The 26,102-nt window shown below is 39.3% G+C and overlaps 1 protein-coding gene across 4 annotated transcripts in view; it reads left to right on the forward strand.

The window, feature by feature from the left end:
- The window catches only part of RFX3 (regulatory factor X3), a 341,608-nt gene extending 320,981 nt beyond the window's left edge, over window positions 1–20,627 (forward strand). For 3 of the 4 annotated variants that reach the window (XM_005683704.2, XM_018052027.1, XM_018052028.1), the window contains 2 exons: window positions 9,212–9,254; window positions 13,715–20,627. In XM_005683704.2, the coding sequence (XP_005683761.1) occupies window positions 9,212–9,254; window positions 13,715–13,953 (282 nt within the window). In that variant the 3' untranslated portion in view covers window positions 13,954–20,627. The remainder of the gene's footprint in view (window positions 1–9,211; window positions 9,255–13,714) is intronic. The other variant, XM_018052029.1, reaches the window with a different exon arrangement.

Raw genomic sequence — 26,102 nt, forward strand, 5'->3', positions numbered from 1 at the left:
AAAACCTAAAAAGTGGAGAAGAGCAATAATAATTCACAGACAAGCCTTTAGGATAAAAATTGAGTGAAAAAGTTCCATTTGATAGAAGTACAACCATTGTAAACAAGCATGAATGCTCAAAATCAAATTAATGATAAACAGATTTCAGTGAGCACTATTATTCTAGTGCACCAAGGGAATACACTGAAAATGTACATGTTGAATAATAGACTTGTTATAGAATATTTTAAAAGGGATTATATCACAAGTTAAAATCATTTGCAGGAAAAAAGCGCATCTTGGAACAGTAGTGACTTAACAAGTATAATGAGTACTTGTCAAAAGTTTTATTATTTATAACAAAGCTTACTTTTTATTAATATTTTTTTTCTAATTGAGGACTGGCCTGGTGACAATTACTGTGCCGAATGCCTTACATTCTTATTTAATATTCACCAAAATCTTGCAAAGAATCTCTTCCTGTCCCCATTTCACCCGTAAGGAAAATACAGGTTGAAAGTCACCCAATATCAGAACTAGTCAGTGGTAGAGCTGACTGTAGAAAGTGGGTCAGTCTCACCCCAGATAGCCAAATGAGTTCAATCCACATTTTAATTTTTCACTGCATAAATTGTTTATAGATAGGTTCAAAACAGGGACTGATTTATTTCTGTACTTTACAACTCCCCCAAGTGCATGCACACTCGCAGTCTCACACACACTAGATGCCTGGCGTGAAAGCTTGCATTATGTTGTTCCAGGGCAAGGCTTCTTTCCTCTGTTTTGCAGGTTGCATCTTGATAGTCCTACCACCCTTCCCCTTTCCACTTTTTGTTAGTTAGCAAACTAAATAGAGTATTAGTCTAAGCAAATTGCAATTGGAAAGCTTAATCTGCCAGAAAACAACAACAACAACAAATTATACCCTTCAGTTCCTCTGTACCCACCCACAGACTAGACCTAAATCAAAATTATGTTTTTAGAATTTGCAGTTTGCTTTTAGCTGTAAATCTGCTCCTCTACATTAGCACAATTCTAACAACTTGAAAATAAATGATAAAAGTGACCCCCTGGAAAACCTTTCTCCTACACTTCATCCTCCAAGTTTCTAAGAATTATCTCTGTAGATATTTTCCAATTTTTTTTCCTCTTTCCTGGTTTATCATTCCGCTCCTTACTCTCCTTGCATTTGAGAAAAGCATCTATTGACTCAGCACCTCAGAGCTGCAACCTTGTCCCTCTGGGCTGGATCCCTGTACATTAGCTTCCTCTACTTGGTTTCCTTCATGGCTTGCTCTGGGCTCTAACCTCTCCTCACATCCTCTTCAGGGAATGGAGTTTTGCTTAGAGATCTGGTGTAAACACAATGCACCAATAGATGCCCCCAAAATACTCATTCAAGATTGTTGTTCTTGTTCAAGCAATAGATGCCCCCAAAATACTCATTCAAGATTGTTGTTGTCATTCAAGCACTAAGTCACATCCAACTCTGCAGCCCCATGGACTGCAGCGTGCCAGGCTTCCCTGTCCTTCACCATCTCCTGGCATTTGCTGAAACTCATGTCCATCGAGTCAGTGATGCTATCCAACCACCTCATTCTCTTTCATCCCCTTTTCTTCCTGCCCTCAATCTTTCTGAGCCACAAGCCTTTTCCAGTGAGTGGGCTCTTTGCATCAGGTGGCCTAAGTATTAAAGCTTCACCTTCAGCATCAATCCTTTATTCATGGTGAAGTGAAAATTGCTCAGTTATGTCTGACTCTTAGCAACTCCATGGACTATACAGTCCATGGAATTTTTTAGGCCTGAATACTGGAGTGGGTAGCCTTTCCCTTCTCCAGGGGATCTTCCCAACCCAGGGATTGAACCCAGGTCTCCCGCATCACAGGCGATCCTTTACTAGCTGAACCACAAGGGAAGCCCTCATTCATGGTAGGAAGTAGAAAAAATGAAACAATACCAGCTAACAGAATGTCTCATTTCATTTCATGATGAACATACTGGATTTCCATATCAGGAAAATAAAGCTCCTAGACTAACTCCTAGAGGGTGATGTGCTCCCTCTCCCCAGAATATGCCTTCAGTATTTCAGAGAGCCTCTGTATGAAGTTGGGTTTTCATGAGTGCTTACAACTGGAGCTTGGTTTTCCCAGAGAGTTTGGAAGTGGGCAAAGAGAAGAAAATCGAAATCCAAGATTTCTGGACATTTTTCAAGAACTAAAATGGTCAGTGTAGACAATAGGAAGGGAAATTCAGCACACTGTCCTCGTCAACAATGTCTATCACTGGGCTCTTCGCTTAGAAACAGTTCGCTGGTAGCCCCAGCTTTGGAGTCAGCTAGGTGTGAAAGGTTCCCAGGCGTAGATTAAGCATCACAGCGCCCCCTGCTGGCCTCCTTGCCACACTCTGTCTTCCTGTACCCAGCCCATGTGTCTGGCCCTGCCCGTTGTCTTCCTGGTATTTTTGCTCACAGACACAGGTGAAGATGGTCGCTGGTCCTCCTGGGGAAAAAAGTCCTTGTTTGACATGGGTAAGCTCCTTAATTCACAGGAATGGTTTTCTGCTTTTCACCATCACTGTACTAAAATATACTTTAATATAAGTATGAGAGACTTTCAACATTTATATGGGTCAGGTGTGATAATCCTACAAGTACTTCAAATCTGATTCACTCTAGTGGTAAAAGTCTTCTTGTTACAAAGAGAACATGTTTCTACACTCTCATCACCCTTGTCTCCCCAGTTAATATTTTTCAAAAAGGGGAAGTGGCATAATCAAAATAAGAAGTGCTCCTCTGACAGAATAAATTAATACCATGGTTTTCTGATAGATAGTGAAGGTGGCCTCAGTGGGAGCCTGTCTGTACTTAAAAGCACCAAGTTTCTTTCTTATCAGCCTATAGTTTTATTTGCATAAAGGGTATACTGCTGGGCCCCACCCAAACATTGACAGGGCCTATGGTACCCTACATCTGAATATTCTAAAAGTTATGAATCAAACTAGAAATAAAACCTGTTCTATCCATCTAGGTTGAAAAATATATTTTGATAATAATTTGGAAGACTGGATTTAAATTTAAAATTCTTAGGCTCCTCCTAGTTCTGTATCAGAATATGGTGACATAGACATAGCTGAGCCGTGGCCCAGCCTCTGTCCCCTAGACCACTTCTCTTCTCTTAGGTATCATTCCCTACCTATATTGTGAAGAGCCTGTGCTCATGCTTGTGGACACCTTGGTCCAGTGTTCAGGTTTTGTCTGTCTTTTGCGAATAGCTGCTGCTTCCCCTACCCCAACCCCCACACCAGCCATCCCTTCTTTCTTCCCAAAGGTGGACTTAGAAAGAGACCTGTACAGGCCTGAAAGGGGACTTTGGGGTTTTAGGCAGGAAATTCTGGGATCTCAGATAACAGAAGTATGGTCTGAGGGGTAGGAGTAAAATACAGGCTTCTGGAGGGCACACCCACGTGACCCTTGCCCTGTGGGAAGGGCCTCGGCCATAGGAAAGCCAAAGCAGGGCCCTCTGTGATGTGGGGCTCAGGACAGAGGCTTCTCTTGGTTTGACCTAGTGGTAGCATTAAATGTTCCTGTTTTTGAAATTACTTTTCTCCTCAAAAGCATCTAAGGCCTGTATTCCTTCTTCTTCACTACCTGCTTGCTCACTCATGAGTGCTTCTTAGAGGTTTTTTTCTTGAAATATAATTGCTTGGCAATATTAATTTCACATGGACAGAATAGTGATTCACTCTTTTTATCGATTTTACTCCCCATCTAAAGTCGTTACAAACTGCCTTTATTTCCCTGTGCTGTAAATATATTCTTGTGAAAGTGTTAATTGCTCAGTCATGTCCAACTCTTTGAAACCCCATGGACTGTAGCCTACCAGGCTCTTCTGTCCACAGAATCCTCCAGGCAAGGATACTGGAGTGGGTTGCCATTTCCTTCTCCAGGGGATCTTCCCCACCCCGGAGTCGAACCCAGGTCTCCTGCACTGCAGGCAGATTCTTTATTGTCTGAGCTACTATGCTGCTACAAACTACTATAGTAGTTTGTTTAATTTCTTAGAGATTTTGAAACCATATAAAGGCAGATAAGTTACTGTGTCCTAGGGTGCAGAAGGGAAAAAATCCTGAGGAGTCAGAATCATGATTAAAATAAGCTACCTGGGTATAGAGTAGCCAACAGCACAAGTTGCCAGGATAGCCAGCTAGCCTGAAAGGGTAGAACCAACAGTGAATATTTGGCAGAATTTTCCTTGGCATGAAGCAGGCTAGCAGAAATCTTACCCATCTTTGCAGACTTCAGTAAAGCTATTTGGAAATACATAGAAAAGTCTACATCTAGAGTGAAAAAATGGCCAAGGAACACACAGTTTTCCCAAATGGAACATTAACATACCTTGCAGATTTTCCCTGGCTGCCCAGATGATGTCATGATTCCTGATGAATCCTCCCTCCCCAGGATGGGGTAAACTCTTCCAGCATCCCAGTGAGTGAGGTCTTTGTCTCAGGCTTTGGACACCTTCCTTCTGTCCCTAGTCTCTGTGTTGTGGGCTCCCGTGGAGCCTCCCCAGCTTGCTGTCTGGGCCCCCTGGCATCCTCTGCATGCTTCAGTTTCCAGCTATTAGAATACACAGCTTGCCTCCCTCCCTGTGGAAAGTTCGCTGCTGCTGGATCTGACAGGTAGTGGTCTCTGGAGTAGATCTGTGGGCTACGTTCTCCTGTGCCAAGCCTGCTTCCTCTCTTGGTGCCTGTTCTTGTGCATCACAGTCCTGTGATGAACCCCTTCTCAGCTGCGTGGCCACAAGTCAGGGTCATACTCAGGGTCGCTCCCAAGGATGCTGCCTGTGGTCACACTGGCTGTGCTGGCAAGTCTCCCACTTATACTTCCTGGCCATTACTGCTCGTTGTGAACTCATGGTCTAGCAGACACCTGTTGGCTGCCTTGACCACACATTTTTCAGTCTGCTCTTGTCTAGGAGCATGCTCATTATTATGACCCCTTGTAAGGCCTGGAGGAAACAGTTTCTAAGGTTAAGAAGTCTGTCTTCCTAAAAATAACAGATATGCTTTCCCTGCATCCCATTCAGTTTCTGCTTTAGAATGTCCCCTATTTATCTATATGGCTGACAATTTTAATTCCTTTGTACATACAAGGCCATATGCTTTCTACCCCAGAGCACATGTTAAGTCCCTTAATTTATATTCTCTCCTCCTCGTATGGAACATTCTCTCTCTTTGACCTTCTCCCCCTTTCCATCTCTCCCTGCTGATCCCTAACTCCCTCCCTTCCTAAACTGATAGTCAGAATATCTGGTCTCAATATTGCATACTCAGTGCTATATTTAGGAAATATGGTGGTCTAACACCATCATATTTCCTATATAATGTTAAACAGATTAATGTGTTTTCAATAGCTGTAAGATTAAGCTCCTTACCTTGCCAAATTCATAAACTTTTTTTGTGATGCTGCTGCTGCTGCTGCTAAGTTGCTTCAGTCGTGTCCGACTCTGTGTGACCCCATAGACGGCAGCCCACCAGGCTCTGCCGTCCCTGGGATTCTCCAGGCAAGAACACTGGAGTGGGTTGTCATTTCCATCTCCAATGCATGAAAGTGAAAAGTGAAAGTGAAGTCGCTCAGTCGTGTCCGACTCTTAGCAACCCCATGGACTGCAGCCTACCAGGCTCCTCCATCCATGGATTTTCCAGGCAAGAGTACTGGAGTGGGATGCCATTGCCTTCTCCGTTTTGTGAGGCAGTGATACTTACGTAAGGTTGTGAGGAAAAGGCTCTCTGAGGAAGTGACATAGAGAAGGTGATATTTGGCATCCTTATATTTGAGAGGAAATCAACCACCTACTAAACCATGACAGTACTTTATAAATTGTTAAGATGTCACCTCAGTGAATAGCAATCCCCTCCGGTCCCCTGTGCAGCAAGGGAAATTAGAAAACAGTAACAGTTCTTCTGATTTCTGAAGCGTAAGCTTACACTGATCTCTGGACCTTCTTGCCAACCTCCATTTTTTCATCTGTATCATGTCTCTCCTCCTCTACTCTTTCCGGTTTGTGCTGGCCTCATTTAGGTCCATGTGGTCTCTCTCCCATCTGGGATTCTGTCTTCCTTATGCCCACCTCAGTCTTCCCTGCCTCCCTTCCCTTCCTGCTACTTTACCCACTGCTCAGTCCAACTCCCCCTGCAACTGATTTCCCTTTCTAATAACCCTATACTTTTAAAACCTTCCTGAAGGTTTCCCAGGCGGCCTTCATTTTTGGCTAAACCATCTGTCCTTTCCAACATAAGCAAATTTTGATATTCACCTTCAGAAAGAGGGAGTATTACCAGACTAACCTGACTAGAACTGGCCAGCAGAGTGTCTAGCACATAGTAAGCTCTTAGTAAATATTTTTGGAATCCTGAGTGAATGAACTGATTTTTCTAATCTTAGTCTACATAAGATTAAAGTGATCTTTTTCCTTAATATGTGTATATTGTTTCCTCACCCATAAAATGCATATAAAAACCTTTACCTTGCACTATATAGAGATATTAAAATCTCTTATTCACAAGATTTTTATTTTAAATCTACCCTGGGATTAACTTTGTAATTAATCCCAGAGACACCTAGAGGCATTGGCAGTGTCTCAGAGATTATTATTACTATTGGTACATTGTCCCCCACAGTACGTGGTCACAAGCCTGCAGCATTGAATGTGCAAATATTTATTTACTAATGAGCATAACAATCACAGAGATTTCAGTTGTTTGGGTTTTTATTTTTATCATCCTGAGTAATCAGATGTGTGTGCGTGCATGCTAAGTCGTCGCTTTAGTCGTGTCTGACTCTTTGCGACCCTATGGACTGTAGCCTGCCAGGCTCCTTTGTCCATGGGATTCTTCAAGCGAGCATTCTCGTGTGTGCCATGCCCTCTTCCAGGGGGTCTTCCCGACACAGGGATCGAAGCCCCCGTGCGTGTGTTTCCTGCATTGGCAGGTGGGCTCTATATCCCTAGCACCACCTGGGAACCTGAGTCTCCTGCACTGCAGACAGATTTACTGTCTGCAGCCACCAGGGAAGCCCAGTAATCAGATACATTCATTCAAATTAAGCAGAAATTTTCAAGAAAAATATCTATATTAAGATGTTATATTTTCAGTTAAGTAGCAACTAAAAAGCAGTGTTTATTTTGAGGAAAAATATTCAGATGTGTCCAGAGTTTGGTTTTAGCCACTCTGCATGGTATTATTGATCACCAGTAGCAGGAATAATTTTGTTTCAAAAAACTTCTCAGGATTTATCAAAAACAAATGGTGTGTTCACTTTTTATAGGTATAGAAGTATGCTTAGATTCATCAGGGCCAACTTGTATCCAGTATGGGGTCCTAAGTGTTGTTAAGTACTCATTTGCAAGAAATAAAACTCTAATTCTCTATGTCAAATAGAAATAATGTATTGACCTTTCAGCTTTGAGCATTCTCTATTTATAGTCCTAAAATATTTAAATAATACCAAAAATAGGTAAAGAAAATCCTGTTGTGATTTTTAGTACTTCTGTTCTCTAGTTCAAGAAATCCTATATAATTTAAACTGTGGTGTTTATTTAGACTAGCATAAGGTTCTGAGCCATGTGAACAGGAACAACTTAAAAACAACAGTTCAGTACTTATGATTTTGTGTTTACTGCCTAAGGGATATAAATGTAAGGCGATGGGGCAGTCTTTCAAACAAACATGCTGAGAGTTATGCATCCAGGAGGGCTTGTCCCTTTCAAAGCAGTCACCTAGGGAGGCTACACGTTTGTTCCATTAATAACCTCATGGCTTACAATGTTGTGGAATGCTGTTTTTTAAAACTGCCTCTGAACCTGCTAAGAAATAATAAAGAGCAAGATGACACATTATTTTGGATACCCAGAATTGTGGTAGAGATACATTTGAGTTTGATGAGTAATCAAAAATCATCTTAGATCAAACACAGTGAAGAAAATGCAGAGTATTTGGGGTGGTTGTTTGATGTAGAAACAACAAGATGGGCTTTCTTGAATGATACATAAACTAACCCTTGACATCGATTATCAAAGAGGAATTCCGGAATCTTAAAACTTGGAATAAATGTAGAGGCTCCTAAGGTAGCTACTGTGAAGAATAATACATGTCGAGGTAAAAACTAATAATGTGTGTATATTTGCAAAATAAGATTAGTTTTATTACTTTGTAGACATACTTTGTAGGTGAAAAAAATACTACTATCATGGAACTTTTTATAAGCAAACTTCCAAATGTAAGTAGAATTTCTCTCTTACCCTTTCTAAGCTTTTTGAGAAGTCTGAATTTCTACTAATGACTTATTCTGAATCTTCAGCTTTCAAAACAGTAATGTTTACCATTTGAAAAGCAGGTGCTATGAGACTTCACTTCAGCTTTTCCTGATTAGCTTCGCTACCTCTGCTCTTCAGGGTTTTTCAGTGTATCCATTTTTGTTCATCCTGAGAATCTCAAAGTGTATTTTTCACTGTAAAAATATCATTAAGCTTTTGAACCAAGGTAGAAATTAAAGTCTAAGCTGAATAATATTAATTGTTCCATATTGTTTTAAGGCCTTTTTTGTTGCATTCATAACAATGCCTTTCTTTTTTACTTTGGGACCCTGTATCTTAGTAAATAAAAAGATCAAATTATAAGAAGTCTCCAAGGTTTCATAAAAATAAATACTCTCAGTTGTTGGGGCTCCTATTGTTTTTCACGTCTACTAATAAAAACTCCAAAAACGGAGTTCAAACATGTGGCTGGAGCACATTTCTGTAATGTAGACTCCAGGTGGACTCTTGGAGTTAACGGGGGTGGAGCTGATGCATCCTGCTTCATCAGAGTTTCCAAATCTATTCTACCACATCCATCTTCCATCTTCCTCCATCATCCATCTTCCTCCAGGTCAGCCAGGCCCCTATTTCTTCACTGCTGAATTCAACTAATGAAAAGCAAAATGGAGCATGGAAGGCAGAGAAAATTGTTATCCTTTTGTGAAGAGGCTAAGACAGCTAAATTGTGACACAGTTTAAACTGTTCAAATTCGACAGGTTTGATTGGAAAATTAGGTGACCCATGTAGTTAGAGATCAAAATGGTCACTAGTTTACAGTTTTAAAAAGTCATATTGTGGTGTTTTTCTACAGTCTCTTAGAATATTATTTTATTCCACCTGGTAGTAACTGTTGCATAAATGACTATTGTTTTGCAGTTTGGTGATTTAAATGCTGTGTCTCCTGGAAATCTGGATAAAGGTAAGAACTGAAAATAATGTACATTTTTAAGGACTTTTTTTGAGTAAGAAGTTCTCAGAGGAAAATGCAGTATATGTACATATATAAAGTATATGTACACATACATTTCCATTTTGTGGAAATGGCATAGAATCCTTGATGAATGTGACAGTTGGGTCTTTTGAAATGCTTCACTATTTCTCCAGTTCTGTGCTTTCCTTATGTTATGTATATTAAGTGCAAAAATTGAATTTAAATGCAGTTTAAACTCTTCTTGACTTTTTGCCTGCAGTTGATTACAAGTAACAAGAAATTCTTTCTGGCCTTCATCGAAGTCCTGGAGAAAAGTGATAAAATTGGGTCAAATATTTTTATTCAAGGCCCACTCGGCAAGAAAAAGATTCCTCAGCCTACCCAAGTCACTAATTCATACTTTTCAATAGAAAGGGAACTCAGAGATAGTGAAGTTTACTATAAAAGCACAATCAGTATTGGGGGAGTAACATATATACTTCTTGAATTTTCATATTAGTGTTGCCATTCTAATATGACAACCCAATATACAATTCTGAAGAAACTCACAACCTATGACACCAGAGTAAAAAGAGAAGGGCTCAAGGGAAAATGAGGTTGGAATAGGAAACACAAACACTCCTGAAAAAAAATTCTAACTCAGATTTTATTTTAATGTAAAATTTCTAATAAGTAAGCACTGTAGAAAGTACACCTTTAAGAAAGTACACCTTTCTTAAAACACACTCACATACACACACACACACACACAAAGTGAAGACATCTTGAGGTTTAAGGAATTGAGTTTGGAGTCAAAGTGTACGAAGATTGGGAAGAACTATACTGTTAGCCCTTGCAGGACAGAGCCAGCAGGGAAGCTGAGGCGTGAGGAAGGATGTAGGAAATCTACACGCAAGGTGCTGTGCTGTTCTCTGCAGCATTCGGTACCAGGGTCCTCAGTGTTCAGCTTCCGAGCCTTCCCGGTGGTGGGAGACAGTCATGTGCCGGGAAAGTCCTATGTGAATCAATATCACTCCCACATTAAACTCCTGTCACTATTTATCAACCATGTACACTTCAATTCCCATTTTAATAATACACATAATAGCTCAATAATAGCAAAACAGGAAAAGTAGAAAATGATAGCCCCCATAAAATAGCTGCAAATATATATTATTTAGGATTAACTGATGAAACATCAGAAAAGTAAATCAATGTTGAGGCCAGTTTGTCATTTCAGAGCAGGAAAAGTAGCTGTTGAAACCCAGGTACAACATAAGACAACCCTGATGATGTACTGATAAAGCCTCCTAATTCAGATTCAGGGATTTCATCCCAGGGTACCTGGAGGCGTCCTAGGAGTGTTGCTTCTGGGCCAGACACTGGCTGGCAGCCAGTCTTCTTTGTCAAGTGTTGAACCAAAGTCTTTAATAAACTTCAGTAACACCTAGTTTTTGTTCTTTTGTTCCGAATTCCCACAACTTCAAGTAGGTTCCTAGGAAATATCTTGAATTTTATAGAAGTCTTTCTATAAAGACTTGAATTTTATCTTTAGTCTCTATAGAAGCGTAAACTGTCTGTGGGACCTAGAGAAAGGGCTTGCTTTTGTGCTCCTGTGTAGCCTGTCCAAAAGAGCCCTGTCACTCATGAGTGGGCCTGAAGCAGGGTGGCCTCGAACACGAGAGTTTGTTCTGTCCTTCGCCCCATTGCCTGTTTCAGGACATCCCACTCTCTTTCCACTTGCCTGCCTGCTTGAAATGATTATTTTTTTCTTTTACTTCTGCCTCCATTTATTATTTTGGCACTATTTTCTAGTCACAGGAAAGTTGGTGGAGATGGAGCCCAGAAGCAGTGTGACTCGCCCTCTCTTTGCTAGGTGGCTCTGCTGGTCCCATTCACTCCCAACTGGATGCTTCTTGAGACATAACCCCACTAGCATATTCAGAACCTAAGGCTTGAATGTGAAATCTTTTAAGAAATTTTTGTGGGTTCTTTGACATAGTATGAGAATTTAATTTTTTCCAGATAATGGAAGTAATATTAGCTCTGTGGAAAGATTTCAAATAATGCAGAGAAGTAGAAAGTATAGAAAGTGAAAACTTCATAGTCAAAAGCCTAAGACACTTCTGATTTTAAACATTAAGAATTTAATGAGAGGACCCTTCCAGACCTACTTTTGTTGATATATACATATATATATATATATATATATATATATAAAACCACAAAGGTATCATGAAAATCAAAGTATTACTTGCTCAGTCATGTCCAACTCTTTGGGACCCCATGGACTATAGCTCACCAGGCTCCTCCGTCCATGGGATTCTGCAGGCAAGAATACTGGAATAGGTAGCCAGTCCCTTCTCCAGGGGATCTCCCCAACCAAAGGATCAACCTAGGGATCAATGGGTCTCCTGCATTGCAGGCTGATTCTTTACCATCTAAACCACCAGATCCTCTTATTGAAGCAAATGTCTATGGAATGTAGTCCTCTGCTGCAGCCCTCCAGACCTTTGGATATGTTCTGACAAAGTGCAGTGTTACCATCAAGTCCATTTTCCAGAGGCAAAAGGTAACTGGATAAGTAGGTGAGCCAGGAATCTTGCCTCCTCTAAGAGAACGTCTCTGTATATTGTTTAATGCAGTACAGATACCATTTCTAGTCGATATACCTAATATCAACCTTTTTAATCACCCAGCATTCCCAGAAATGTTGCTCCTGGCAGCCATACACTGTTCAACCTGCACAGCCACATATGGAGGCTCTGTTATTCTTCATCATTTCTCTCTGGAGCCATCTTTGCACCAGTTGATAGGAAAAGGAGAAAAGTCAAGGAGCCCATTTATGTTGAGAACTTCTGCAGATGTGCCCTCAAAGGGCAAAACTAGCCTCAACACCTTTTAGAAAGAGTCCAACTGACTTTTTCAGTTAAGGCAATGGCACCCTACTCCAGTACTCTTGCCTTGAAAATCCCATGGACGGAGGAGCCTGGTAGGCTGCAGTCCAGGGGGTCGTGAAGAGTCAGACACAACTGAGCCTCTTCACTTTCACTTTTCACTTTCATGCATTGGAGAAGGAAATGGCAACCCACTCCAGTGTTCTTGCCAGGAGAATCCCAGGGACGGGGGAGCCTGGTGGGCTGCCGTCTCTGGGGTCGCACCGAGTTGTACATGACTGAAGCGACTTAGCAGCAGCAGCAGCAGTTACATACTCATACGTAACATGCCACAGAATGTAATGGAGATCTAATTCTGTTAATACAAGTCACCATAAAAAGTAAAAGTATCTAAGAGTAAGTATATATTTACTTTATTTATAAATGAGGTTTTGGTGTAATTATATGTGGGCTTTTTTGTGAGGGAAGGGTAAACAATAAAACATATTGAAGATGAAGTAAAAAAGAGGTTTTTTTCCAACTGCACTTCACAGCTTGTGGGATCTTAGTTTCCCAACCACGGATCAAACCCAGGCCCCCAGCAGTGAAAGTGCAGTCTCTTAACCACTGCACCATCAGCGAATTTACAATAAAAAGATTTCTCAAGCAGAAATATATCCCTAGCTGTTTGAAACTTAGCGCTCATGAAGAGGCATTCTCTCCACTCCTCTGAGGAGAATCTTACACAGTGGTAAAGCTGTGTGTGACCATTTTCTCTCTCTGCTGTGCTTTTGAAATTTAATAGCACATGCTGGAAAAAATTAAACAGTATTTCATTATAACAATGTTTTAGTTAATACAGAATGTGTTAAAATTTGGAGGTAATAGTGACTACTTAATACACCTAATTTCCAGAAATGAATACCAGCTATTAACAGAGACTATCAGTGTTGCTAGGAAGGAAATTCATTGTGCTTTTTAAATCTGACACTGTGCCTCAGTCTTCATAATGTTTTGTAAGGAAAGTTAAGGATCTAATTAATATTGTGATCGACAACATTCATGTGCACAGAAGGTGTGTACACAGCCCCTGCTTATATATGCTGTACTTATTTTGTGAATCAACATAGTTCCTATCTGTATTAAAATCAGCACAGATGAAATTTATATCTAGTGTAGATCTTCAGAGGAAACTGTAATCTTTTCTTTCTTCCTTTTTTTTTTTAAGTTAGCATTTTTCAGCTCAATATTCCCTACAAACCAGCATAGTGTACCAAAGTGCCTACTTTAAAATGACACAAGTTATGCTACTCTTTAAAAACTTTAGGAAACTCCAAAGGACTGCTTAGAAGAACTATTAAAGGTAGGAGCCACAAACAGGTCAAGAATAAAGTACCTTTGCTGTGTTTGAAAGAATAGGGCGCTGACACAGGTAGAATCCATTGAAAGGAAAACCCACAAGCTTTGTCCTCCAAGAAGGGCTAAGGAGTTGATTTCCTAATGTACTATATTAAAGTGTTTCTAAAGCATGTGTGGATTGCTCTTTTCCAGTTTGTCTTCTAGTACTAGTCTTGGTATTATTTGTTTGTGCAGATGAAGGCAGTGAAGTGGAAAGTGAAATGGATGAGGAATTAGATGACTCTTCAGAACCTCAAGCCAAAAGAGAGAAAACGGAGCTGAACCAGGCGTTTCCAGTGGGTTGCATGCAGCCCGTTCTCGAGAGTGGCGTGCAGCCAAGCCTCCTGAATCCAATTCACAGCGAGCACATCGTCACAAGTACTCAGACTATCAGACAGTGCAGCGCTACAGGAAATACCTACACTGCAGTCTAAAGGATATTAAAGTGTATTTTTCCAGCTAACATTAACCCTGTTGATATTGGGCTTAAGTTGAAATTTTGATAAGCCTGAAGGTCGACTGTTGTCAAATACTATCTGTGCTGAACATTACCTTTTCGGAGTTGTGAAATGGAATGGGTGTATGTATTTTGCGAGGTCTTTTTTTTTTTTTTTAACATAAACAAAATTATTTGCCTCTTAATAATGAGTTTTTTTCCCTTAGTTTTGGGTGTCAAGAAGGATTTTTACAACACTTAATGTCAGTGTTTTTGTTTTCTTATAATTAAAAAGTAATTTACATTTTTGTAGCTTAAAATATTTTATTGTTGATTGTTAGTCTTGGTGTATGATTTCATGTGTAAGTTTTTAATTAGATGCACTTCTGTGAAATATCAAAAGAAATGATTTCTTTGATTTACACTGGAGGCATGCACATTTGGCAGCAGATGCATCAAAGTTGCTTTTGAAAGGTGCTTTTCATCGGACAGAACCGCAAGACACTATTTTGATAACATTTTGGAGTACGGAGAGAGAATACAAAGCATTTTTATTATAGTGCTAGAGGGTTGGGAAGGTCATCTATTTTTCTCTGAAGAAAAATTGAGCTGTGCATTTATCAGTTCAGAGTAAATGACAGAATGGCAAGAGATTATGCTAATAAGTACATAATTTGTGTACATAATTATTAAACCATGTTAATGCAAGCTTCCGTTAAACATTGAAGTTTAACTGTTATTTGCATACCAATTCCTCTGTTTAAAGACTACTGATTCTGTATTTGGGACCACTGCACAGATGCATTCTGCTGTTGAGTGGGGCTGTTGTAGTTAGATACTGAAGCTGAAAAAAATGACTTGACTTCTTTTTTTTTTTTTTTAAGTGTACACGCTACTTATGCTGAGCTGGACATACAGGAAACCATTCCATTTGGATGACTTTCTTTTATTCCAGGTCTTTTTCCTAATAGTAGTTCAATGTGCTGCTATTGTAAAAGAAAATTTATAGAATGCAAGGAATGTAGCAACCTGCATATCGTTATTTCCTTCAAAAATATTTCCTGGTTTCTAAAGTACGTGGATTTAAATTTTAAACAGAACCTGAAGGCAGTGTAACTGGCACACCGCACTGCTGCTTATCTCCAATTCTGTCGGATTTGGATAGGTGGCTGGGTGGACCAGTGCCATTGAAGAATGTACATCAGGGATCATCGTACCTCGGCTATTACATGGTGCCTTAAAACAGAACTGAAGCTAAGGTTTAGTAAGGCTTATTTTGTTCATGTGAATTCCTTTTCAATCCATTTGACAAGGTGTGCCTGTCATTTTCAGATTGCCGAAGTGAGGACAGGTAACATGTTCTTCAAAGGAAATTTAGGGAAAGCTAAGCAAAACAAAAAGACAAAAATCACTTCCCCTCTTCGAGTGACCATGAATTTATTTTTGTTCCTAGAGCTGAAGATTACTTGATTACAAATCACATTGCTTAAAGATTAAGGATCAGATTGCTGTTGTGGAGTAGCAGGCTATTTTTAATTACCAACTTTGTTACATAAAATCATATATGTTTTAGACCATTCTTATCTAGTTATAATTTAAGAAAATTAACAAAATAAGCAGGTACTTATTGAAGTGCATCTTTTCAGTCTAAATGTTTCTCTGTGTGTCTCAGTGTCTGTGTGCCCATGCACACAGGAGTGTCCATGGGCAGGAGTCAGCTGCAGAGTCAGAAGGTGAGATCCCAGAGAGGATACACCCATCCCAATTTTAATTTATGTGAAAAGTGAGGTTCTTTTAAGCACTCAAATTATTAACAAAAAGAACAGGCACATCCATTTATTTAAATAGTTCTAAAAAAGCTAATTAGCAAAAATAAATAGTATACAAATACACAGAGCCAAAAAAAGGGAAAGCACAAAATGATTTACAGATTATTAATGAGGCCTATGTTAAACTCAAGAGGTTTATCTTCTCAGTTTTATTAGGGTTGGGGTTGGGGGTGGGAAGGAGAGAGTGAGCCAATCTAATCTGTTAAACTGAAAATACCAAATGGCTTATTGGGTAACACGTAGTACATTTCAGCTGCTGTTACCTGATTGCCTTAGACTACTCAAATAACTAAGATCAACAAAGCTTCCTAAGTTTAAAGATTTAGATATAATTTAAAAATTATATCATACAACTCACATATTTGAAAGTCTTCACTAGCATCCTAGCATCACCTTCTTTAAATATCATTTAAATGATCATTCCCCTTTTTCCTCCCCAAAAGGCAATGAATTTGCACTATCACACACACACAAAGGCAAACAAACAAAACACCTTAAAGCTGCAAAGATGTGTATCTACTTCATTGTGCATTAGAAAAGGTTTACAGGTAAAATTAAAATCTAAAAAGAAAAAAATCATTCTTCATTATGACCCTCCTTTCTGAATTTTTTCACTTTCCCATTCACCACCCCCAGGACTATATTATATCTATATTGGACCAAATGTATTTACTGGTTTCATCTTGTTTATTGAATGATTTTCAGTATTTATTATCATTGTTTAATGTTGGATATATTTGTGTTGTGAGAGGAATCTGATAAATAATGGGCAAATTTAGATTGATGGAATTTAGGGATTGGGTACCCTCCAGGATTCAACATCTCTTCCAGTTGTTCACGGTTTGTTCTAAATTAGGACAGATGAGAGGAATCAAATATTATTACATTTCAATAAATATTACAATATTCTAATGTCTTTTATGAACACAGGAACATTGATTCTTTGTGACTAGGGTAGGCAGTTCTGACCAATAGATAAAATAACATCTGTGGTCTTTGCTATTTCCAGTTATCTGTAATCCACAGAAAGACACACACAGCTTAAACAATTTTGACTTTGAATTGTGAAATATTATTAGAAAATAAAAACGTAATTTATACAGTTGAGCAAATTGGAGCAAACATTGAATTTTTTTTCATTTTTTAATTCACAGAAACGATTATCTTTTCTAAATAATGTTATGACAGTAACACTCAGTAGATTTACTAATGAGTGAAAGTACACATTTTAAGGACCTCTTAATATTTCTTGACATTGTAATAAAATACTAGTCATGAAAGTATCTATATAGACCCAGTGCTAGATTTTCGGTGAGGAAAAATGTGAGGAGGACATGTTGGCTATTTTTAAGTTTCTAAAAAGATATTTGCATGTAGTAGTATTGAGTATCATGGGTATAGTTTGACCTTCAGATACAATTTGAGAATCATACCCAAAAGATTTGCATTCACAAAGCCAGTGAACAATGGGATGAAATGGCTGAAATATCTCCTTGGAACACAGGACCCAATTTAAAATTTTTTCTCTGGATATCAAATGGCTGGTCACTTTTTCAGGATTCTCATCCAAACTATGTTTGGACTGACTGTATAAGTCTTACTGCCTTTTCAGAAATCTGCTTTCCTTTTTGTGCTTTTTCTTGTACTGTATAGCACGGTTCATGCACCTCTCTTTAGATGGTGTACTTTAAAAACAAAAGTAAATTTTAGAAAATGATTTTTAACACTGCATACCTAAAATTAGTAGTGTGCATCATTGACTGCCTTTGATTTGTAGTAGACATGTAAAAATGAACACGTTCTTGTAGAATGCTGTCAAAGTCATTCAGGACTGAATATGGTTTCATAACCATAATCATGAAACTTTTTACATGAACGCACTCTCTAGAAGTGCAAATTGTGATGCATTTTCAAATTGAAAAATTCTTCAGATGTATTTGAAATGTCTAAAATAATGCTGTGCTTGAAACATTAGTGTAAAAAAGTATAGGTCACTGTGATGTTGGTCCTCCTTGTGTGGACACAAGTAGAAAGTAAAAAACTTTGGCAAGTCACCTTTGTGTACAATTTGAGGCAGTGGTTATATTACAATGAATTGACCTTTGTTATAACCTCCCCTCCTCCAAATTCCTGGTGAGAAAAATAATAATCATCCAAAAACTAAAGTTAGAGTTTATGACTTGTATGAATCACACCAGAACATGGGGGAGAGGGGTTGACATGCAGTGCTACTGAAAATTAGGCTTGTCACTAGATCAGATCAACCTCCATGTGTGTGGTTAGAACAAATCAATTAATGGAATCCTAGTATTTCTGCAAGTTTGGTGATTTTTAAAAACTGGGATAGAAGCATTAATTCAGTGCTTAGTTCTAGCATTAGAAAACCCCTTTAATGTAATGCCTTGTATTAACCCTTTGAGCATTGTAAGATATACAATGGGGGACAAAAGCCTTTCAGATCATTTATTTAGACTTAGACCGGTAAAATATACTCTATATCCAAATGTCTAATTATGCTGTTTTTTTAAAGGGGGGGTAGGAAGATAAAGTGTTTCCATGCTGAACACTTGCATTTTATATACAACTCTTAATTTTCTTCAAGAGGGCTTGATATATTTATTCCCAAATATTCACTGCCATCTAAGGAAGTGTACTGTTTACAGAAAATAAAAAATCAACTTTTCTAGCATCACATCATCTCTAGAAAAGGAGGACAAATACATGGGCCTGTAGACCTATGTCATTACTGATCTCTGCACATTGAAAGTACCTAGATTGCCTTTAAAAGGTATGATAAAGAAAGGGTTACATTTTTTTTCCCCAAACAGAACAAAAGATCTCGTTTATTTAGCTTTAGAAAGTACAGTTGTAAGTGAAGCCTTAGAAACGAGTGGATAAAGAAAAGCTGAACTATGGGGGCAGGTAAGCTATTTGGAGTTAGATCTCTCATAAAATATTGTTTGGGAATTTCATGTAGGGCATAATTTTATCTATGCTCCAAAACTTTAATACTTTGTCAAAATAATTATATATAGATAGAATGGCACTTGATTTTAAGCTCATCTGTCAGGAGATGCTATGACTACTGCTTCTGGTATCTGTAAATGCCAGTGTGCTTACACAGTTGCTGACTTTGTTCAAGGGCCTCTCTGCGTGCACTGGGCCCCCTTTGTCCCCTGCTCAAGGGAACTTGAGAGCCGTGTCATCTGCAGATGTGCTTGTGCTGCGCTAGCCAGGCGCTCATAAAGAGTGTAACCTATTCTGATGTCTGGTGCAAGGACATCCATAGCATAGTGCAAGTTTGCCGTAAACGTTGCTTTTTTTAGGCAGTTTAGGAAGTCAAACCATGCAAATTACTCATGTGTTAACATGCAATACTCAAAGGGTTTTAATTTAACTCTCTTCTTTTGAATTCTTCATGATGATTTACTGTAAATGCTTCTAAGTTTGCATGCCTTGATCATTGCTGCTAGTGATTTTATGTGCCAGTAGACCTGAGTTTAGTTTACCAATTTTACTTAAATAGTAAAAGCCACTTACAAAGTGACTGCCTAGGATTTCTTTTTTTTTTTTTTTTTCTTTTGGTTTGAAGTAATTGGTAATATGTCCTATTTTCAAAGATGTATTTTGTCTCGTATTTGGTTCTGGTATTTGATCGTTTCCCCTCCCCTCCACTTCTTTCCTTTGTTTTTTTTTTAAATGAATTATGATGTTGGGATTGGAAGCCCTGAGTAATGAAATCTTTGGTAAGGATTGTTTTTATGTAGCTCAGTAATGAGGACAAGTCTTTATTAGAGGGATTATGATTCTGGGGAGGAAAAGAAAAAGTGAAAACTCCCATTGACTGTTGATAACCAAGTAAATTTTTCCTTCAATGAATTAATACTTTTGAATAAATACTTGCCTTGTTTTAACCTGCTAAACACAATTTTAAATGACCCAGTAACAGAGGTATTGAATTTTATTCGTTTAAAAAGCATCTTTTGTACCAAAGCAAATTTTTTTCTCATCTCCATCATCAATTGGGACCTATGGTGGTGACCAATGCGTTGGTTACAGAAACTATAAGTGAGTGCCTTGAGAAAACTTGGAAATTTGTGCCTGGGGTGGTAAACTTTTAATTAGGTTAATTGTAGTGCTTACCAATCAGTAATTCTACTATCACTCAGGGCTTTCGTACCTTCTAGGTAAAACTTATTTCATTGTGTTTTTTTAAAATATTGTATTTTTTTTTAAGTGCCATCATTTAAATTTCACTTAGTAAGTGGCAGATTACATTATTCAGTCCCACAAGCACAGAAACATAGTAACACTAGGAGATATTTGAACATTTATTTTACAATCGACTGAATATATTATGTAAATGAGGTAAGCAACTTTTGTAGAGATTGTATGTGTGAGATAATGTAATGTTCTTTTCCAGTTTTGGACTACAGTTGAATAAACTTTTTAATTATTTAAAAACATCTTTACCGAATAACATGTGATGGTTTTTTGTATAATGTATTTGATTTTGTAAATACGTATTTCCTGATGTGATTTTTGTGAGAAATGCTAAATCTTTTAGTATATCATGTCCTCTCAAAATTGGCAGGAGCTAAATAATAGTTTGTGGGCGATTTGTATTGTGTACTGTACAATAACTGGGGAACTTTTATAATTATAAAAATATATATTAACTTTTAGTGTGTTGTTTAAACAAATGACTGGAACATACTAAAGATATTAGTAGGATTTTTCTGAATATTTCAGACTTGAACTCAGGCTAGCTTCCTTGTGTTTTTCAAAACAAAATGGTGTCTTGTCTTTTAAAATCAATAAATTTGTTTCCTTGTTACAAATACATTTGAAATGGCTTGATTCCCTCCCCCACCCCCAAACACTCACACACCTCATATCATTGCCAAGAAGCATATATTACACTGCCTCATCTAGGGTGTCTGTCATTCACTAGCTTAGAAACAAAATTAAGTTGTTTTCCTTGTTTGTGTCAAATGAAATTGGCAATATTTACACATGAACAGCACAAAAAGAGAAAACAAAATTATAAGCCCAGCAGGGTACAAATCTTACCCTCAAAGAAAATTAGTGATTGAGTGCTATTTAATTTCAAAAGCTGTCAACATGCCCATTGTAAATCCAGATTTTTGGATGTTCATAATGTGTTTGTTTTGTGTCACTTCACATTGATATTTGGCACCCAAGTTTCTTGCTTAGATTGAAACAGTTTATTAAAATTCATTTTAATACACTTAAGATACCCTGCCTCAATTTTTCTTCTTTTTTGAATTATGTATTTACATTCAGGAAAATTCACCCTTTGTACAAAGAAATAAGAGTTCACAGTTTCTAACCTCTTTTTTTTTTTGGACTTGGTGTCTCTTGGAAATCTGAGGCTCTCTGGAGGCAACCACAAAATGAGGCGCCAGACCAGTGATACTGGTGAACTGGAGAGAGGCAGGGAGACAGCTCAAAGCCTGGGATCACCAGCCTGTTCCCTGAGGCAGGAAGGGTGCCCCTAGGCCAGAGCTCCTAGACCAGCAAACGGGCTCCTTCTAGGAAAGTCTGGGGTTTCTCTCAGCTGTCGGTGCAGTGCCCTGGGGGCGGTGCCCCCAGCGCGACTGTCTCGCCATGGTTCCAGTCCTGTGGTGTCTAGGACTGCAAGTCCCCCATCCGCCCCCAGTCACGTGACTGAGCCGTGTCCCCAGTGCGCAGCCACCAAACCCAGGCACCAGACAGGTGTGAAAGTTTCCTTCTAGTATTACCGGCTCAGGAGTGCAGCCAAGGAAGAGGGCACCTGCCAGGAAGAAAGAGAAAGACCTACCCCAAAAGAAACAAAAAACAAAAAAATCGCGCTGGAGCGAGGGGATGGTGCCTACCTTCTGTCCCAGAGGATGCCGGTAGTTCCCAGGTAGGTGGGCCAAACGCTTCACGCCGCTTGTAATAGAAGCAAAGAAGCCTCCTTCACTTCAAGTCTGCACGGAGCCGGGGCGGTGAGTCTGGGTGCTCCAGCCCTTTAGGAGCCCTTCTCAGTTTTGCTAGAGCCTTGTGGGTCTCCTGTTGGTTTTCAAATGGTTTAGATATTTTAAGGGCTTGTCTGTGAGGCGAAGGTATTAAAAGTTGGGCAGCCTGGCTCCTCAGGCAGTAGTTCTGGATTTTGAGTTCTCTTCTGATTGTGGGGTTGGGGTTGGGGTTGGGTATGAAGTTTAAGGTGAGGTTGTGTCCCAGTCTCTCCTACCCAGTTTAATGTATTTTTGTTCCTGGTTTAGTCAACATGTTGCAGTTGCTCAGGCAGCCTTTAGGGTTTTATTAGAGGAAATTTGTTCCATCTGTAGCTGTAGATTCCCTATGTCTATGGGAGAGGTGAGTTAGGAATTTAATCCTCAGGAACCTCTCTGTCTTGATCACTGCAGAATTCTCTGTGTAGCGTGGTACTTGGCATATTTTATAATTAACTAATTTAATTTAGGCTGCGTTGGTTCTTGCAGCGAGCGGGCTTTCTCTAATTGCGATGAGCAGGGGTTGTTCTTCCTTTTGTTGCTGCGCCTTCTCTTGTTGGAGCACAGGCTCTAGGCGCCTGGCCTTCAGTGGTTGCAGCTTGTTGATTCTAGGCTCCTGGGCTCAGCAGTTGTGCATGGGCTTAGCTGCCCCCTGGCATGTGGGATCCTCCCAGACCAGGGATCGAACCTGTGCCCCCTGCATTGGCAGGCTGATTCTTTACCCTGGACCACCAGGGAAGTCCTTGTGGTGAATTATTTAATAAACAAATAACTTGTTTGAATTGAATACCTTAATTCATTGTCCCTAATGTTTATACAGTTTTAAGGTTCATGGTTTCTGCCATTACAAATAATTCTTACAAACGCCTCTTGCGCATGTTGTCTGTGCATTTATCCCATTTTTCCTATAAACACATTCTCTACACACATTTCCAAAAGCCTAAAATGGTAAAACTATTTTTGGAACACATTGCTGAACTCTGTGAAAGCCGAAACCAATTTATAATTCCTTCAAAAACTCTGAATCAAATCTCGGGAAACAAATTAGTTGAAAAAAATTGTTTTAAAGGTATCTTATGTTTGATCTAGGACTATTTACCATTTTATAGGCAGAGAAATCAGCACTTCAGAAAATTCCTGAATAATTTGGCAAATAGATTACCCAGCAAAATGATAGTTGATTATTTGGAAACTTTCCCTCAGCAATGGTCATATTAATTGCAAAGGCATTTTGGGCAAGTAAATATTTTATACCCCAAGTGGTCATCCTAAAGTTAAACTTGGAATAAGAGTTACAAATACAACACTAAGCACTTATGTTAACATATCATTACATCACGGTCATTTTAACTGTAGCCAATTGAACATACCTACATATTCCCAGAACACTTCACTATGTGTATTAAGTAGAGGAACTGTTTTTTAAATTATGGAAAAAGAAAAAATTTTTAATCTTTCTGAACTAAAGAAATGACTCGTAATCTTACCAAACTGAAAACAACCCATTTCCTTCAAATATAGAATGGATAAAGACATTACAGGTTATTTACGTAAGGAGTACCATATGTTAGTGAATTAAACAGAGTACAATTAACTTGATAAATTTCACAAACATTCCATGGAAAAAAGACATGAAGGACTACATGTTACATGATTTCATTTATAAAGTTCAAAGCCAGGAAGCTGCTTACTAGAGTTTATACCTTTGGAGAGGAGAAAACCCAAACTTGGGTCCGCTGGCCTGAATGCAGCAAGGCCAGTCTACTGACACTAGATTATGGAGAAATGCAGCATTTATTTCAGGGCACCAAACGAGGAGTCCAGGACAGCTAGCGCTCAGAACACCAGAGCATTTTCAAAACATTTTCAAAAGCAAGGTGGGGGTGGTGAATGGGGTCTAGGTTATGTGATCAGCTCATTACAGTTCTGATTGGCTGATGGTGAGGTAACAGGGCAGTGTCACAGGGTTTAACACCATAGATCTTTTAATGCTAGTAGGTCTGGGGACTGCATGTTCATGGTCATCAACTAGTTCATTTCTCCCATTTGGTGGTAGTTTTCACATCAATAAAACAACTCAGGAAATGTGCATGAGATACGATTACCTAGGTACTTCAGCGAGGAGATAAAGCAGAGCATATGGAGAAGGGGTCTGCCCCAGGAAGGCATCGTGGGGTACTGCTTGGTTACAGAAACACTTGCAATTAGAAAAGAGCAAGGTTGTGTGATGCTAACAACATTCTGTTTCTTGATCTGTGTAGTGGTTATCTGCACATTTAGTTTAAGATAATTTATTGAACTGATTTTTTAAAAACATCGAAACTAGTCTAGGTTCAGTCTCCCCTAATGGCTTAAAATCCCAAACCCACAAACAGTTTTCTTAAGCCCAGGAAACATTTTAACTTATGCATTTGCATCCCAAATGCTGTGTTCCAGATTTACATTTAACACATTATTTAATGATGTCTTGAACCAGAAGTAGCTATGAAATGTTCATGCTTCAGAAAGCACAGTTGACTACTGCCTACCTGATTTCTTGTATCTTGTTACAAAAGGATGTATTTTTTGGAGTTGATTTAACAAATAAATGCTAAGCATAATCTTTTTTTAAAAAATCTGAGTGCCTAGTAAGTTAAGAGTAAGGGTACACTCTGTAACAGAATATTTCGGAGAGTCTCCCAGGTTTACAGGTTGTCATTCTGAAAGAGATGGAAATACCAGGCCACCTAACCTGCCTCTTGAGAAATCTGTATGCAGGTCAGGAAGCAACAGTTAGAACTGGACATGGAACAACAGACTGGTTCCAAATAGGAAAAGGAGTACATCAAGGCTGTATATTGTCACCCTGCTTATTTAACTTCTATGCAGAGTACATCATGAGAAATGCTGGACTGGAAGAAACACAAACTGGAATCAGGATTGCCCGGAGAAATATCAATAACCTCAGATATGCAGATGATACCACCCTTATGGCAGAAAGTGAAGAGGAGCCAAAAAGCCTCTTGATGAAAGTGAAAGAGGAGAGTGAAAAAGTTGGCTTAAAGCTCAACATTCAGAAAACGAAGATCATGGCATCTGGTCCCATCACTTCATGGGAAATAGATGGGGAAACAGTGGAAACAATGTCCGACTTTATTCTTTTGGGGCTCCAAAATCACTGCAGATGGTGACTGCGGCCATGAATTTGAAAGACACTTGCTCCTTGGTAGAAAAGTTATGACCAACCTAGATAGTATATTCAAAAGCAGAGACATTACTTTGCCGGCTAATTTCTGTCTAGTCAAGGCTGTGGTTCTTCCAGTAGTCATATATGGATGTGAGAGTTGGACTGTGAAAAAGGCTGAGCACCGAAGAATTGATGCTTTTGAACTGTGGTGTTGGAGAAGAGTCTTGAGAGTCCCTTGGACTGCAAGGAGATCCAACCAGTCCATTCTGAAGGAGATCAACCCTGGGATTTCTTTGGAAGGAATGATGCTAAAGCTGAAACTCCAGTACTTTGGCCACCTCATACGAAGAGCTGACTCATTGGAAAAGACTCTGATGCTGGGAGGGATTGTAGGCAGGAGGAGAAGGGGATGACAGAGGATGAGATGGCTGGATGGCATCACGGACTTGATGGATGTGAGTCTGAGTGAACTCCGGGAGCTGGTGATGGACAGGGAGGCCTGGCGTGCTACGATTCATGGGGTCGCAAAGAGTCGGACACGACTGAGCGACTGAACTGAACTGAACTGAAGATCCTGCAGAAATGTCTCTCAGTGGTCTAGAGGGCCCAGTGTTTGTCCACTTTGCCCAAATGCTTATTCAGATGATTACATCAGCAGGTTCTGTGCATTAGAAGAGTAGTAGCTCTGTGATCTTTAGAACTGTGTGTGACACCTGGCAGCAAACTAAGGCCTCAAAATGTGTCTGGGGGAACCCTAAGAAACAGAAGATATTATGAGCAGGAAATCACACTGTTTGTATTGCAGAAATAGGAAGATTTACTTGCTTCATGGGTGTGCTACCACTACAGTATGCCCAAAGCCAGTCAGTTAAACCTAGGATGTCATATGGGCATCCTGAATGATTTGCAGAATCCAAAATACCACACAGCTTATGACTAGTGAAACAGCAGCACTCACACTGTTGCATAGAAATGCTTTTGCTCAGCAGTGTCGTAAGAATGCAAAGAGCCAGAGAGGGGAACTCCAGGGCCTGCCTGCCCCACTCCTCAAGTTCTCCCTGTCCTTGCTGCCTCTCAGCTGTTGAGCCAGTGGGGATGTCCAGTCTCTCTGTGCTTCTCTTCAGTCCTGCCTCTCTACTCCAGCTTTTAATGT

The sequence above is a fragment of the Capra hircus genome, chromosome 8, assembly GCF_001704415.2.
Source record: "Capra hircus breed San Clemente chromosome 8, ASM170441v1, whole genome shotgun sequence".
Classification (NCBI taxonomy): Eukaryota; Metazoa; Chordata; class Mammalia; order Artiodactyla; family Bovidae; genus Capra; species Capra hircus.